The sequence below is a fragment of the Harmonia axyridis genome, chromosome 6 (genome assembly GCF_914767665.1).
Source record: "Harmonia axyridis chromosome 6, icHarAxyr1.1, whole genome shotgun sequence".
NCBI lineage: Eukaryota > Metazoa > Arthropoda > Insecta > Coleoptera > Coccinellidae > Harmonia > Harmonia axyridis.
Genome location: NC_059506.1, coordinates 34,035,510 through 34,049,633, shown reverse-complemented (window position 1 = coordinate 34,049,633; position 14,124 = coordinate 34,035,510). Strand labels below are relative to the sequence as shown.

Below are 14,124 nucleotides of genomic sequence, written 5' to 3'. Positions count from 1 at the left end.
CTGGAATTTATCAAGAAAAATTAATATAAACATTTTCGCTTATAATTGTGGCTAATAGAGATGGAAACTGTGGATATACAAGCTGTTGAATCAAAATTGAGTGATGTAACAGTTACAGCAATTCCAATGAATATTGTTAAACAATCAACAACTACGTCTTCTAGTAAACCAGAACCTTCTACAGCAGTACCAGGTCAATCAAAATATACCGAACTTTTAGCAGTATTAGAAGAAATGGGAAGAGAAGTTCGACCAACTTACGCAGGCAGTAGAAGTTCTGCTGAACGACTCAAGCGTACCATAGTAAGTGCAAGATATTTAGTGAGGGAATGTTTGCTCGAAGCAAGTAAAGGCAAACAGTAGACTAGTCTTTCTTTATCAAGCATTCCAGATTATTTTTTAGTTAGTAGGTTCTAGATTTTTTATTTCAGAAGATTCAGTTAATTCCCTTTCTCGTCCTTTATTATTAACTATAGACGACTTGAACTCTCGTTCTTCAGTAAGATATTCTATTAACAGAAAAAACAAAGTTAATATTAATCATCAGAAACTTCATTGTATATAAACATTGTTACCTGTTACTACCTTCACACTTTATCAAATATTTGTGAGACACATCTTACAATAAGGTGCCTTTCAATACAGAATTAAGAGAAAAAGGTAGCTAGTTTCTGATAATTCGATAGTTTTGAAGAATATCGTTTTCAGATAAATTTTATATTATAATATTACAAATGATGAAATCAAGGGTGCTGCTACAATTTTCAAATTTTATGAATGAGAAATACAGATGAATTGATGAACCTGTGATAAAATTCCCACCTTACACTTACCATTTACGGTGTATGAAACCAAAATATAATTAAGTACAAATAAAATACCAATGTTAATATAATGAATATATATTGAAAAATTTGAATACATATATACAAATGTGTAACCATTTCACTGTAAGAATATTTGCTCAGGTTCATAAACTATTTTATAAATAAAGTTGTTTTTATACTGCAAAGACTTTGATTTGAAAGAACTCTAAAAAACAGAAAATAGTTTTGGCTTTTCAATTCAAAAATTCTGCAATTCATGGTATAAACATTAACTTCACTTTTTTAGTTCCACTATAAAATTTTATTCTATACTATCATTGACATTTATATGTTTTTCTCTTTATTTTTCATAAGTTTTTGTGAGGTGATTTTTCAAGGAAATGGGGTTATAGTAAAACGCCAATCGAAATTGAAAAACTTTTATATAAAAAAATGTATTCATTCCCAAATTATGTGCAGAACGATCAACTAAAAAAAAATTATATACAATTCACATATAAATAATAAGTAAATATTTCTATAAAAAGACTTCACAATAGTCTTCAGAGATTCAAAATTTTCACTGGTAGATCAACAATCGAAAAATAAGAATTGTAAAGATTCTTTTAAGACCACATAGTGGTTCATGTACAGATTTTCGAAAATAACCTACTTAAATTTCAGATTTTACAATAATAAATGTACAATTTCAAGATTTAAAAGTTCTATACTTATTGTATCCAATGTAATACATTGGATAGACCGATATAAAATATCGATTTTTCAACTTAAAAATAAAACACTGGCCAGCAGCTTCAAAATTTAAAAAAAAATTAAATCGCTACTTAACATTATTTCCTTGATTCAAAAGATCAAATCACAGTATGCGTTCGTGTAATATTATATATAGGTGTCCCATATAAGGGTCACAGATGAAAACCTGATGGCAAGCTGGGTTAAGCTATTTGCCTATGATAAGTCACTAAACCTTTTCTCTTTGAATATTTAAAAAATTGGAACCGTTCGCTCTTAAATTATTCCTCCTATTACCACTATTACTCTTCAGGAATATCATAGCGAATAGTAATAGAAGTGTGTCAGCCGTGATAAACATGAAAAAGCCAACATAAAGTGGATATGAAGACATAAACACTTGGAAGGTTTTTGTGGCAACAAGGGCACACATAAAGAATTCCATCGTGAACAAATTTGAAAGACCTCGGTGATACTTTTGAGGAAACCATTCTGATATATAAGTACTGGATATGCATCCTACCCCTAAACTGTAAAAAGTGACGAAGAGCGACATTACAAACAACGAAGTGTACTGCCATTTTTGGTTCACCTCAAAGTACAACACTAACACCTGACACACGAGCATGGCAGTACTGCTCAAGCTGGAATATATCAAAACGCGTTTTTTATTAAAATTGGGTGAATAGAAAACACCGTATACATTCGAAGTAAAAAATATTATTGCGTAAAGTACTGCGCAGTATTCTGGAAAGGGACATCCAGACTTGTCAAATATCAATTGACAGTATACGAAGGAAGTTGGTGCACCTGAGAACTGCTGAAGGAATACCAACAGAACGAATTTGATGAGCTTGATACGCAGTTTTTTGTCTTTTAATATTGGAATTAGGAAGGGCTCGTCTTTGGTTGAAAGTTTTCGGTGAATATCTTTTATTTCTTCAGTGTGGTCCGCCTTCCCTCTTAGATAATTGAGTAGTATCAAAGCATCGTCTATTCTGTTGGCTTTGATGAAATCTTTGGGAGTGCTGGGAAGGAAGAAAGTTACAAAAAGGATTACCGCTGATATTATCAGGGCTATCAGGGAAAATCCCCTGTAGTCCAGGAATAAGTTCATGGTGAAGGCTGCTATGGTACCGAAGAAGCCGTAAAAGTTGAGTTGCTTGAGTAGAATTGCGCTAAGATTTGGCTCGCACATGTCTCTAATGTAAGCCCTCACTTGGCCAAAACCATATCCCCCGCCAAGTCCTGCAGTATATCGGCTACCTAGCAGCCAGAAAATATTTGAAGAGTACCACATCAAGGTCCAACCCAATGTGAACAGCGCCATACCTAAAAATTTTCATTAATTAATATATTTATTTGTTTCTTCTAAAACTATTAGGTGTACGACTATGCTTCCGCCGTTTTGCAAAAGATAGCTGTAGCGGTAAGTGGTAGTCGAAATAAATAGATCGTTGATGGCTTACAATAAGCTTAGGTATTTCTAAACATAACGCCATCGAAATATTAGTCGATTTGTGTCTGCATCATAAAGTTATTCTCGATTAAACATGTCAGCTTACGAGGTTTTAATTTTCTTCTTCAATATAAAGAAATCTGCGACTGAGGCTCATCGAATGCTCTCAAATACCTATGGTGAGGCCGCTTATAGTGAAAGAACGTGTCGAGAGTGCTTTCAATGCTTCAAGAACGGTGATTTTGACGTCGAAGACCAGCATGGTCGTGGAAGAGAGAAGGTTTTCGAATATGCAGAAGTGGAGCTATTACTTGATCAAGACTCGCGTTAAACGCAACAAGAATTGGCAGGATCATTGGGAGTGACGCAACAAGCCATTTCAAAACGTCTGAAAGTCATGGAAATAATATAGAAACAAGGAAATTGGGTGCCGTACGAGTTGAAGCCGAGAGATCTTGAACGGTGTCTGTTTGCTTGTGAACAGCTGCCCGCAAGGCAAAGATGGAAGGAATTTCTATGTCGCATTGTGACAGGAGTTCATTATGACATGGGTTCATTATGATAACCCCCCAAAACAGAAACTCATGGGGTTATCCTGGCCATGCTTCCACCAAACCAAATATTCACAGTTTCAAGGTCATTCTCAGTATTTGGTGGGACCAGTTCGGCGTACTGTATTATGAGTTGTTAAAACCAACTGAAACAATCACACACGATCGTTATCGAATACAATTAATGCATTTGAGCCGAGCATTGAAAGACAAACGGCCACAATACATGATAAAGTGATTTTACAGTTTTTCAATGCGAGATTCATAAACTGCCCGAAAGATGGGAGAATAGTGGCCAGCGATGGACAATACTTTGAATCATAAATGTATAACAACTTTTTTACAATAAACCCTCGAATTTCGGAAAAAACGGCGGAAGCAAAGTTGTACGCCTATGTAATATTTTATCTGTACAGTGGTGACGCCAGCTTTCAAGAATGGGGGGGACAAGAAAGTCAAAGAAAATAAAGTGTTGGTACTTACTTATCCATATTCCATATTTTGGACCCATGTGATATTTTGTAGAAAAGGGCGTAGCGGTAGTGATTCCTAGCATGAAAAAACCAGCAATCATGGCACTTTGGCTTAAGGAAATAGGTATCACAGACGTTTCTTCGAGTAAGTAAGGGTAAGCCGCTGAAGGCCAACCCAACATAATGCCAAAGGGTATTGCCAGGAGAGAAGCTGAAAAAAAAAACAAAAATAATCAGACTAAACGAAAAAAAAAATACCAAAGAAAATAAAAAAAATAACAAAACATAAAAATTTTGTAAAAACAACAAGGGTAATAGGATGAACAAGTGAAATATCTAGGTACCAATAATTGCAAAATGTAAAGTACTTCGAAGAAAAAAAAAATTAAATAAAAAAAATTAAAACTAACCACAAACGGAGGGAAAAATTTGCCAGAACTTCTGCCTCCATTTCGATCTATGTTTCTGCTCCACACCCTGATGGTTCATCACGTGCAGTACGTGGACAAATTCCTCTATTCTCTCATCTACATCGGATTTTTCTCTAGATCCAGCCATATCGACCACGAATTTTTTTTTTTGTTCACATACAAAAATCACAGCCTTATTCGGTTATTTATTTTCTCGCAATAACAAAAATGTGTAATGTGGTCCCTGAGCACAGCATCAAATTGGTCTGGAGACGTCATAATATTTAAGTGTCGTTTTGATACCGATCTCAATTGAGCAGTTCGCGTATATCAATGAATTCATATTATTAAGATTGGAAACAATTAAAACCGCACATGTTCCGACGATTCTTTTCAATAACCTTCTAATTGGCTGACATCTCGTTCCAAATAGGGGAATACCACTTTTTTAAGGTCTTTTGAAGTTGCCGCCAAAGTCAGTCTTTTCTGAAATTAAAAATGGGTTGAGATGAGGTTTTACTCGATGAATCGATGAAAAATAGGTTGAAATGTGATTGTACTCGATGAATTTTTACAGATGTGTACCTAGTTCAGTTAGTATATGTCTAAAAATAATGCAAATTTTACACTAAAGTTTATTATATCCTGTAAAAAAAGAGGTAGCAAAGGTTCAAACGCTAACCCAGCCCTGTACTTCGTGATTATGTTAAAAATAATACATGGTGTTCCTAAATCGAAGTTACAGAGGAAAATGGGAGATACCTTGGCTAATTTCAAGAAAAAAGTCCTATAAACATGGACCCGCAAACGCTTTGTTTTCGAGATACAGGGTGTGTCTTGTAGTCCTACTTTTTTGTGATGATTGATGATTTTACCAATATATCGAAATTTTCGCTACAGATTGGGTAAATAAGTACCAACACATACAATTTATTTATTCATCACATATTACTAACTAGATCTCTACAATAATTTAGATTTTCCTGAGGATAACTAGAGAATAGTTTGAATTTTTTTTCTCTAAATTGTAGCAGATACGACAAAAGTACAAGAAACCAAAAAGTGTAATACTTGGCCAAAATTTCTTTTAACATTTTTTTTACTACCAGTGGTCTACCAAAAAAGAGTTCTAGAGGAAAGAAGTGAGCACTGTTCCAGAAAAAATATCACCCTGTAAATTTACATTCAAAATTAGCATTTCCCACGATGAAAACTTTAAATTGGAATATCTATGCCAAATTTAAGTTGAATATCCTGTGAATTGAAGGTATTATGAGAAAACAAACTTGAGAAAAATAAAACTTTAACACCCTGTATATCGAAATCAAAGCTTTTGCGGGCCCTTATCTATAGGACTTTATTTTCTTAAAATAATCCGAGCAATCTGTCATTTTCGTTTGTACCTCCAATCCAGGGACACCCTGTATATTAGAAAGAACCGAAACTATAAAGTGCTAGGACTTGGTATTAAAATATCATGTATCATCAGTATAATCGTAGCACAGTATAATCGTAGCAATGTTTTAAATTTTATTGTTACCTATTTTTTTTCTATTTTTTGCTTTAAAAATCAATGCATGCTTTTTTCGAGCTAAGAGGGTCAATGCGATATAGCAATCACTTTTTTGTTTTTAATTCCGTGCGAAATTCCAAGAAAAGCTTTGGTCAACGTACAGTTTTTTTCGATTTTCGGATTTTATACGTAAACTGTGAAAATTTCGGAGAGGATTTAAAATTCATTTTCCTCGAACGATAAACCAAAAGTGAAAAAATATGTATTACCTATGAACCAAATTCACACTATATCTCTTTGGAAAAGTATGTCCCTTTCGAAATAACAACATTTTTAATTGCATAATCAAGCATCGACATAAGTAGGTACTCACCGCAAATTATGTTTTATCTATAAAAAAAAATAATGAAACACTTTCAAGTCGAAGTTTCCACTGTCAACACTTCATTTTTCCACAAATTCAACAGTCATCCACAAGTTAGCTTCGAAGGTATGTATTTTCATAATCTGAAAGGATTTATTCCAAATTCAAGAAGTTGTAGGTTATTAAGTCCTAACTGACTTTTAAGTGTTTAGGTAACCACCCTCCTTTTAATAATAATAATAATAATTTATTCCTCCTTTAAGACATCATACAATGTATAGGAATAGTCAACAAGAAAAAAAGAAAATAACAAAATATTGAAAATATAAAGAGAACAATGTTGGCAAAAGTTAGTATTAAAAAAGTCTTAAGTGATAGAATTAGTAAAGAACTCTTGAATATTATAAAAGCAATTGTCAATCAACATTGATTTTACTTCTTTCTTAAATTGTTTTTCACCAAGTCTCTTATAATGTTTAGGCAAGTGATTATACAATTTAATTCCTGTGAAAGTAGGTGACGACTCATATTTTTTTAACTGTGCCCTGAAGATAACCTAGCAATCAAAACTGTATTCTCGAAAAACAAACTAACGTTCTATTTTTTCACAACAAAATAATTTACCTAAAATAGAAAAATTATTTACATCCTCATTTTCTTTAACGTCCTTCTATCGACTGATAACAAGTAACTGGAATTGCTAATTTGAGTTTGGAAAAAGTTATATTCTTTTTTCTTGAATAAACTTTCAATGTTTTTTTAAACTCTCTAATTCAAAAAAAAAAAAATAATAAACACAAATTTATCTATTGAATGAAATTGCTGACCACCAATAATTTAATTTCTAATGCACAACTTATTGGCTACTTCAACCAATAAAATAATATTTCAATTCGATTCTGTTTAGCAACTAAAAAAGTTATATTGAATTTATCTGAATTTCATTCGTGGGCTGAGAGGCTGGATGTGCCCCTGTAGTGTTTGAATGACGAACACAAATTCAAACAAGTCATAAATATGTTTGGGATGCAAGTCGCAGTCATTGTTTAGTTGATATTTTCGAGTCATAAAATTTGGGATCCATTTTGTGTTATCGAAATTTATTTTATCTATAATCCAATACCTATACTTAATAAAATTACAATATTTCAAGTACATCGTCAATTCAATTCAAATTGGGCATAACACAGATAAGGTTGTACCTTTGCCTTCAAGTCCAGCAGCATGATATGCATTTCTAGAATTTGGTTCATTATTTTCCGAAGAAAAAGTTTTTGGATATTTTAAACTCACTGAAATTTTCACTGTTACTCCATTCTGGAATTTGTGAAATGAAAAAAAAGCTGTATAAAGCTAGCCTCAAGAATTACAAAAGTTATTCAAGTGGCACAAATTAGTTATTAACCACATTGATACTACACAATACATGATATAATTCAATCTGAGAATGTAAAAGTCTAAAAATTAAGAATTTAAAAAATCATCATTTCTCAAGGACTACAAAAAATACAATAATAAAATTAAAGAATATATGAATGATAATTCTTGTAATAGTTACGTTTTTTTTTATTTCATCGAGACAAATATTTTCCTAGTGAATTACGTAATGATATCAACATTTGTTTTTTTTTCTGATGAGTTGAGTTATACTGTATTAATAATAAAAAATTGGAGCCTTGGTCAAAGTTTGTGCTTTTTTTATAATGAGGTGCGGTATTATGTGAAAGAGAAAAAAAATCAACCTTATTTCAAATAAAGAATCACTTCATCCGACACTTTTTATATAATGAGATCTCAAGTAAAAGGATAAAATATTTCACTTCATTATTACGCTACAAGTTAGGATAATTTGAAATAAGTATTACTTCTTAGAATAGCGTTGAATAATTATGGACATTAAAATGTCATCGTTGTTAAGAAATTTATGTTTCCAAGGTCTTTGAAAATAAGTATTCTAAATCAATTTTGACATGAAACACCTATTGTTCCTCTAAAGAAGTTGGTAAATATAAATATTTATAAGATTCAATAAAGTTTTCATTGGTCGTTTTACAATCACTAACAGTAGATAACAAATTACATTTTTACTACCTTTAACGCAATATTTTTCTATCTACTTCAAAACAATTTTAAGAACATTCTGCAACTGAAATGCTAAATTTATCACGTTCCTGATTTTCTTCAATACTCATTGATAACAAATTTCAATTGATTCATCAATACTTTGATTTTTAGCCTTTTCAAGCTAACGTTGTTGAAGCGTGTATCTTTCCATGATTAAATTCCATACTCTATACTGAACACCAATGACATAAGCAATGTCAAAAAAATAATAGTGTTGCCATTATAAGCATTTCAAATTAAAAAAATCCTATTTAATCTATTATAATATCAAGTTTCAAGCAGCTATCTCTTATAGTTTTCTACAGAAACTCTAAATAGTGGGAGGGACGATTTCTTATTCCAAAATTTAGACGAGTCTAGGCTTTTTAGGTTTCAATTTTCATCTCTCGAGCTGCTCCAAAGGTTCATTATTCAATAAACCCATAAATTAAATTAGAAAAACTGGTAGTTACATATCAGTCAAGTACAGCTGAATACTCTACTTCTAACGATGGCAAATCTGGTCAACATACGCAGAAACGCAATCAATGAAAAATCATAACTACACTTTCAAATTACATATAACTGTTTGCTAAAAATTGCATTTAGAAACCGCAATCATAAATAGAATAAGAAGCGCCAAAACTGTATAAAAATAGACCCAGATGAAAATCGAAATAAAGTTGCAGTGACCACTTGATAACAGAGGTGAAGGTGATTTTAAATTAAAGATTTTAAAGTTGCAAAAGAAATACCCTTTGTGATTTACAGGATTGAAGATATATTTTGCAAAAATGGAAGTTCTTTGCAGATTAGTAAGTTGAAGTGGTTAGTTAGTGTTTATATAATATTCAAATTTTGATAAGAACAGTAGAAAAAAGAGACTCAAAATAGAATATATTTAATATTCGAAAGACATTACAAATACATTAGACAATTTCTTGAAAATATTTTCTTAACCTCCTTGAAAAGTTCACAGTTGAAGTTTGTACGACATAGGTATATAATCTCAAAACAAGGCAAAATTTGCATTATATCACATTATTTCCTTTTTTATCACAGACTATAGCACATCTTGTAGGAATAAGAAAAATAAAATGCAAAATCATAAAATAATTATGAATATAAAAACTCCAGGATAAATATCTTGCATCGGGGTTTGAACCCTAGTGATTTATTTCACTAAAAATATCCGAAAATTTCAACTCCACAGCTGTAATAGATACATAACCCTGGGTTCGAACCTCACTGGTACTTTTTACCTATAATCTTTTTTATTGATATTTTTATATGATTTTTTTCTCAAATGTGTATTTTACCGCAAAAAGGAAGTATATTTATACTGTTTTTATCTCCGATTTTCAAATTTCAGAAAATAAAATTAAATATTTTATAGAGAGCTGGTTTTTGTTATGACTTAATAATATGAACTACTAATTTTCATAGCCAACGTTAAATTTTTATTAGCCCAACGGTATTCTCCAAATTCTAAATGACTTTGTAGATAGAAATAACTTAATGGATTTCTTAAATCAACTCACCAAATAGTACTTTGATTTATGTTTGTCAATTTACATTTACATACCCAAAACTCGTAATGAATTCCACACTCTCTTTAGTCTGAATCGGGGTTCAAAGCCAACGTAGTGTGTATACTAACGTAAGAGAAGAATTACTATACAGGTAGAAAGTAGAAGAGCAGTTTAGGTCAACCAACCACGTATATGTATGATGAATTATATCTTCAGCTGCTCTAATAGTAAAGGTATACCATATTGCCGGTAGCTTGAATCTTATTGCCAATACACCAATGCAAATTATGGAATAGATAAACAGAAATTGGTTTGGAAAGTGAAGTGGATAATTGTTATCTTTTGTGAATGGAACGTATCTGACAGTCTATCATTATTTTTTATTGGTACAATAAGTTGTTAAATATTCTGAAAGTGTTGAGAATCACTTCCGATAAATAGGTTGCATTTTAGAAAACACTGTCAACTGATGTGTCTTTGGAAAAGATGTATTAAATGATTTTGTTCAATAATATATTGATTTAATTTTTTTTATTTTGATCTATCGATTCTTGTATCGGATTTCCGAATTGAAAGGATCTACAGGTGTTCCTAAATTGGAGGTAAAAACGAAAATGGCAGATTTCTCGCAACATTTTAAGAAAAAAAATCCTAGACTCGCAAACGCTTTGTTTTCGAGTTAGAGGGTGTTGAAGTTCAATTTTTTTTTCTCACAGCACCTTCCCTTCACATGATATTCAACCCAAATTTGACATACATAATCCAATTTTAAGTTTTCTTCATGTGATATGTTTATTTTGAATGCAAATATACAGGGTGATATTTTTTCAGTGCCCACTTTTTTCTTTCAGAATTTTTTTTTGGTGGACCACTGGTAGTGTAGAAAAATGTAAAAAGAAACTAGCGATTTCGAGAAAAAAATTTCAAACAATTCTCTAAAATAATCGGGAAAATCCAAATTATAAAGATTCAGTTAGACATCTGTGATGAATAAATTATGTTTTAATTTGTAGCGAAAATTAATAAATATACAATATATTGGTATTATCCATCACAAAAAGTAGATCTATAAGAAACACCCTGTATGTCGAAAACAAAACGTTTGCAGGACCATATTTATAAGATTTTTTTAAGAAATTATTCATGGAATCTCTAATTTTCCTTTATTACCCCAATTTAAGAACATCCTGTATATCCTAATAATTGTGCTAATTTTCAGTGAATTAGCTAAGATATTTTTCGAAAAAATTCAGAAAAGCACTTTTGTCAAGTCAAAAGATTTTGCACTCAATCCATTCAGAAATCTAAAACTTGCATCAACTCCTATGAAAAAATTGTATGATAAATTTAACAGAGAGGTTCGAACCCAGGGTTATTTTATTTCCAAAAGCCAAATGAAATATTTAAAAATCTGAAATTCTAAGGGCTTGCACTGAGGTGAAGAGATTGTATTCAGTGTCATCTTAATTTAATGTTATTCTATTAAGTTTCCATAAAAATTTCTTTATTTCTTGATTTCAAGCCTTCAAACCTAATTGATCGCTTGCTCATGAGTATCAATGCAGTATAGCAATTATAAGGTTCTCTAATCTTAGAGATAACACTCAGAAATATACACGGTGTATTCGTGATTTTATTTTCCAAAATTAATAAAGAACGCTTATCAATTTGCACTAGCATAGCTTTAGAAAAATTCTCATATTTTTTCTAATTTATTTATCCTTGATAAATCTTTGAGTAAAAATTTCTATTTTGATTTTTTTAGTATTCAGTTTATAATGTAAGTTACCTGCCCCTTACCTAAGGGCTAAGATAAACATGTACTATTCCCATACGTAATCCCAAATAAACCTTAATTTATTTTTTATTATTTCTATGATATTCCATAAAAATTCTACAGCTAGTTTTAATTTGGAATATTTGAGCACAACATATTTTTAGCTTATTCTACTGGCTGCACCAGTGCAAATTAATTCGAGCTAATTATGTCATTTAGCTCTACAAAAATGCGAATTAATTCGCACTGGTGCAGCCAGTCAAATAGGCTATATGATTAATTAAATAATTCATGTTTGAATTTATGATTTTTTATACTTTTTGGCATAAAATAAGCAACACCAAGAAAGCGTTGGAATTTTTGGACCATACGTGGCAGAAATGTTTAACTAGTTAACGGTTTTAACTGATTAAAATTCCATTCAAAATAATGTAGTAGCCATTGAAAATTTGATATTTTACTTGTTACAATTGAAATTATCTGGAATATTTCTTGAAGGATAAAGTCATTTTCTCTATTGTTTTTGGATGTAATAAAAAATGTTATCTCATGTCAAGGAAGCAATATGGTATTTTCATTGATTTGTAATCTTACCACAATTCATATCTACCCATCTTTCAAGGTTATTATTGATTATGAAAGATTCTAAATCTTTCTACTACGATGATCGTATGATATAAACCATCCCAATGAAAAAATGCCTTTCCCTAATGATCTAAACCCATCACCCAACAAAGGTGTACTCAACAATTATCATAATTTACTTATTCTATGTATTGCAATCGTACCATTTTTCTCCAGTTCATGAATCTGTTCGTCTGTATAATTTAAATTTTTGAGAATACTCTCTGTATGTTCGCCAACTTGTGGTACTTTTTTATTTTTAGCAGATCCTGGGGTCCTACTGAGTCTTGGAGCAGGGGAAGGATAAAATTTTCCTTCTGATTCAAAGAATGCTTCTTGTGCTACATTGTGTGGATGTAACGGAGCCTCATCAATGGAAAGAACTGGAGCAACACAGGCATCCAAGTTTTCAAATATTTTCATCCATTCATCTAAATTTTTCTCTTTGAATATTTTAGTGAAAAGTTCCTTTACATTAGGATCATATTGTGGTGCATCTTCAGGCTCTAAATTTAAGCCTTTCAATAGAGCATCATAAAATTGAGACTCTAAAGATCCAACTGAGAGAAATTTTCCATCTTTTGTCTCATATACTTCATAAAAGTGATATCCAGTGTCTAATATATTTTCCCCTCTATTCCTGCCCCAAATTGGAAGGTTCTGTGACCTGTACAACCAACTTCCAAGATATGCAGCTCCACTAACCATATTATTATCAACTATTTGACCTTTTCCAGATTTACCCCTCTCCAACAGAGCTAATAGAATTCCAAAAGCACACATCAAGCCACCACCCCCAAAATCGGCCACAATATTGACAGGAAATGTGGGTTTTTCATCTTTGCGTCCAAATAAAGATAGTAAACCTGACAAAGCTATGTAATTGATATCATGACCCGCTTTATGACTGTGTGGACCAAACTGACCAAAACCAGTTAATCTTGCATATATTAGCTTCGGATTCTGCTTCATTAGAATTGAAGGGCCCAATCCAAGTGATTCCATTACACCTTTTCGGAAAGGTTCTAAAATCACATCATATGTCATGCACATTTTACGAACTATTTCTACTGCTTTTTTATCCTTTAAATTCAGTGCTATTGACTGCTTTCCATGTCCTAGACAATCTAAATCTGTGTTAGAAGTAACCTAAAATGTTATGTTGGTAATAAAGGACGAACCTTTACGAATTTATTTGAATATACCCTATCGATCCTCAAAACAGAAGCTCCGAAGTCGGATAAAATCATTCCACAGAATGGAGCTGGTGCTAGACCAGCTAGTTCTAGTACTTTGATACCCTTCAATGGCATTTTAAAATTGAAATTTTACTCTTTTCTAGTATTTTTCACTTAGAATCCCATAACCTATAAACGAGCAATTAAATATATTTTCTATGCTTACTAATGACAGAAAATAAGGAAATGAAAAGAAAATTTCAAGGCAACCAAAAGTTCAAATTTCAATATGCATGATAGAAGTACCACAAGTTAAAATTCCTGACAATATGTTTACAAAACGAAGAAATGAACGAAAAATGTGATCATCACAGAAGTTATGATTCCTACCTCTCATATTATACAAGTTCTATAACTTTTTAAATAGCAAACTGACCTTCACTTCAACGTTTCAACCAATACACGTGTAATATCTGCCAAATATTATCAATTCATTTCGCAACCCGGCATTCATTAATGAGTAAATCCTTTATGATATTTTAACGTTCAAAAATGAATGCCGACGCCGAGCGTGTGGTCAG

The 14,124-nt window shown here is 31.6% G+C and overlaps 3 protein-coding genes and 1 long non-coding RNA gene across 8 annotated transcripts; 2 read left to right on the top strand and 2 right to left on the bottom strand.

The window, feature by feature from the left end:
- Positions 1-60: 60 nt before the first annotated feature.
- Positions 61-363, top strand: LOC123683149 (cyclin-dependent kinase 2-associated protein 2). The gene has a single exon (XM_045622049.1). It carries the CDS (start codon positions 61-63, stop codon positions 361-363), a length of 303 nt encoding a protein of 100 aa, XP_045478005.1.
- An 874-nt stretch (positions 364-1,237) lies between these two features.
- Positions 1,238-10,153, bottom strand: LOC123682223 (sugar transporter ERD6-like 9). 4 transcript variants are annotated; one of them, XM_045620742.1, is made up of 5 exons: positions 8,072-8,454; positions 6,339-6,472; positions 4,453-4,938; positions 4,053-4,253; positions 1,238-2,891 (listed from the first exon to the last, which is right to left on the bottom strand). In XM_045620742.1, the coding sequence occupies exons 3-5, from the start codon at positions 4,598-4,600 to the stop codon at positions 1,789-1,791; spliced, it is 1,452 nt and encodes a 483-aa protein (XP_045476698.1). In that variant the 5' UTR covers positions 4,601-4,938; positions 6,339-6,472; positions 8,072-8,454; the 3' UTR covers positions 1,238-1,788. The 4 variants fall into 4 exon arrangements, with proteins under 4 accessions (XP_045476698.1, XP_045476700.1, XP_045476701.1 ...); XM_045620744.1 differs by lacking the exon at positions 8,072-8,454 and adding an exon at positions 10,018-10,137 and having other exon boundaries at positions 1,240-2,891; XM_045620745.1 differs by lacking the exons at positions 6,339-6,472; positions 8,072-8,454 and adding an exon at positions 10,018-10,153 and having other exon boundaries at positions 1,240-2,891.
- On the top strand, positions 9,062-12,764 carry LOC123682230. Its single transcript, XR_006747797.1, has 3 exons — positions 9,062-9,140; positions 9,204-9,247; positions 12,629-12,764. It is a non-coding gene; the product is annotated as an uncharacterized LOC123682230 (long non-coding RNA).
- On the bottom strand, positions 9,318-14,124 carry LOC123682224 (alpha-methylacyl-CoA racemase). 2 transcript variants are annotated; one of them, XM_045620747.1, is made up of 3 exons: positions 13,980-14,124; positions 13,571-13,732; positions 9,318-13,514 (listed from the first exon to the last, which is right to left on the bottom strand). In XM_045620747.1, exons 2-3 carry the CDS (start codon positions 13,676-13,678, stop codon positions 12,495-12,497), a joined length of 1,128 nt encoding a protein of 375 aa, XP_045476703.1. In that variant the 5' UTR covers positions 13,679-13,732; positions 13,980-14,124; the 3' UTR covers positions 9,318-12,494. The 2 variants fall into 2 exon arrangements, with proteins under 2 accessions (XP_045476703.1, XP_045476702.1); XM_045620746.1 differs by having other exon boundaries at positions 13,934-14,076.

Excerpts from the sequence above, each read along its gene's own strand:
- LOC123682224 (XM_045620747.1), bottom strand. The coding sequence starts at position 13,678 with ATGCCATTGAAGGGTATCAAAGTACTAGAACTAGCTGGTCTAGCACCA. Across the intron at positions 13,515-13,570 it reads CTGTTTTGAGGATCGATAGG|GTTACTTCTAACACAGATTT; the intron begins GTATATTCAAAT and ends ATAACATTTTAG.
- LOC123683149 (XM_045622049.1), top strand. The coding sequence starts at position 61 with ATGGAAACTGTGGATATACAAGCTGTTGAATCAAAATTGAGTGATGTA.
- LOC123682223 (XM_045620745.1), bottom strand. The coding sequence starts at position 4,600 with ATGGCTGGATCTAGAGAAAAATCCGATGTAGATGAGAGAATAGAGGAA. Across the intron at positions 4,254-4,452 it reads AATTTTTCCCTCCGTTTGTG|CTTCTCTCCTGGCAATACCC; the intron begins GTTAGTTTTAAT and ends TTTTTTTTTCAG. Across the intron at positions 2,892-4,052 it reads AAAATATGGAATATGGATAA|GTATGGCGCTGTTCACATTG; the intron begins GTAAGTACCAAC and ends GAAAATTTTTAG.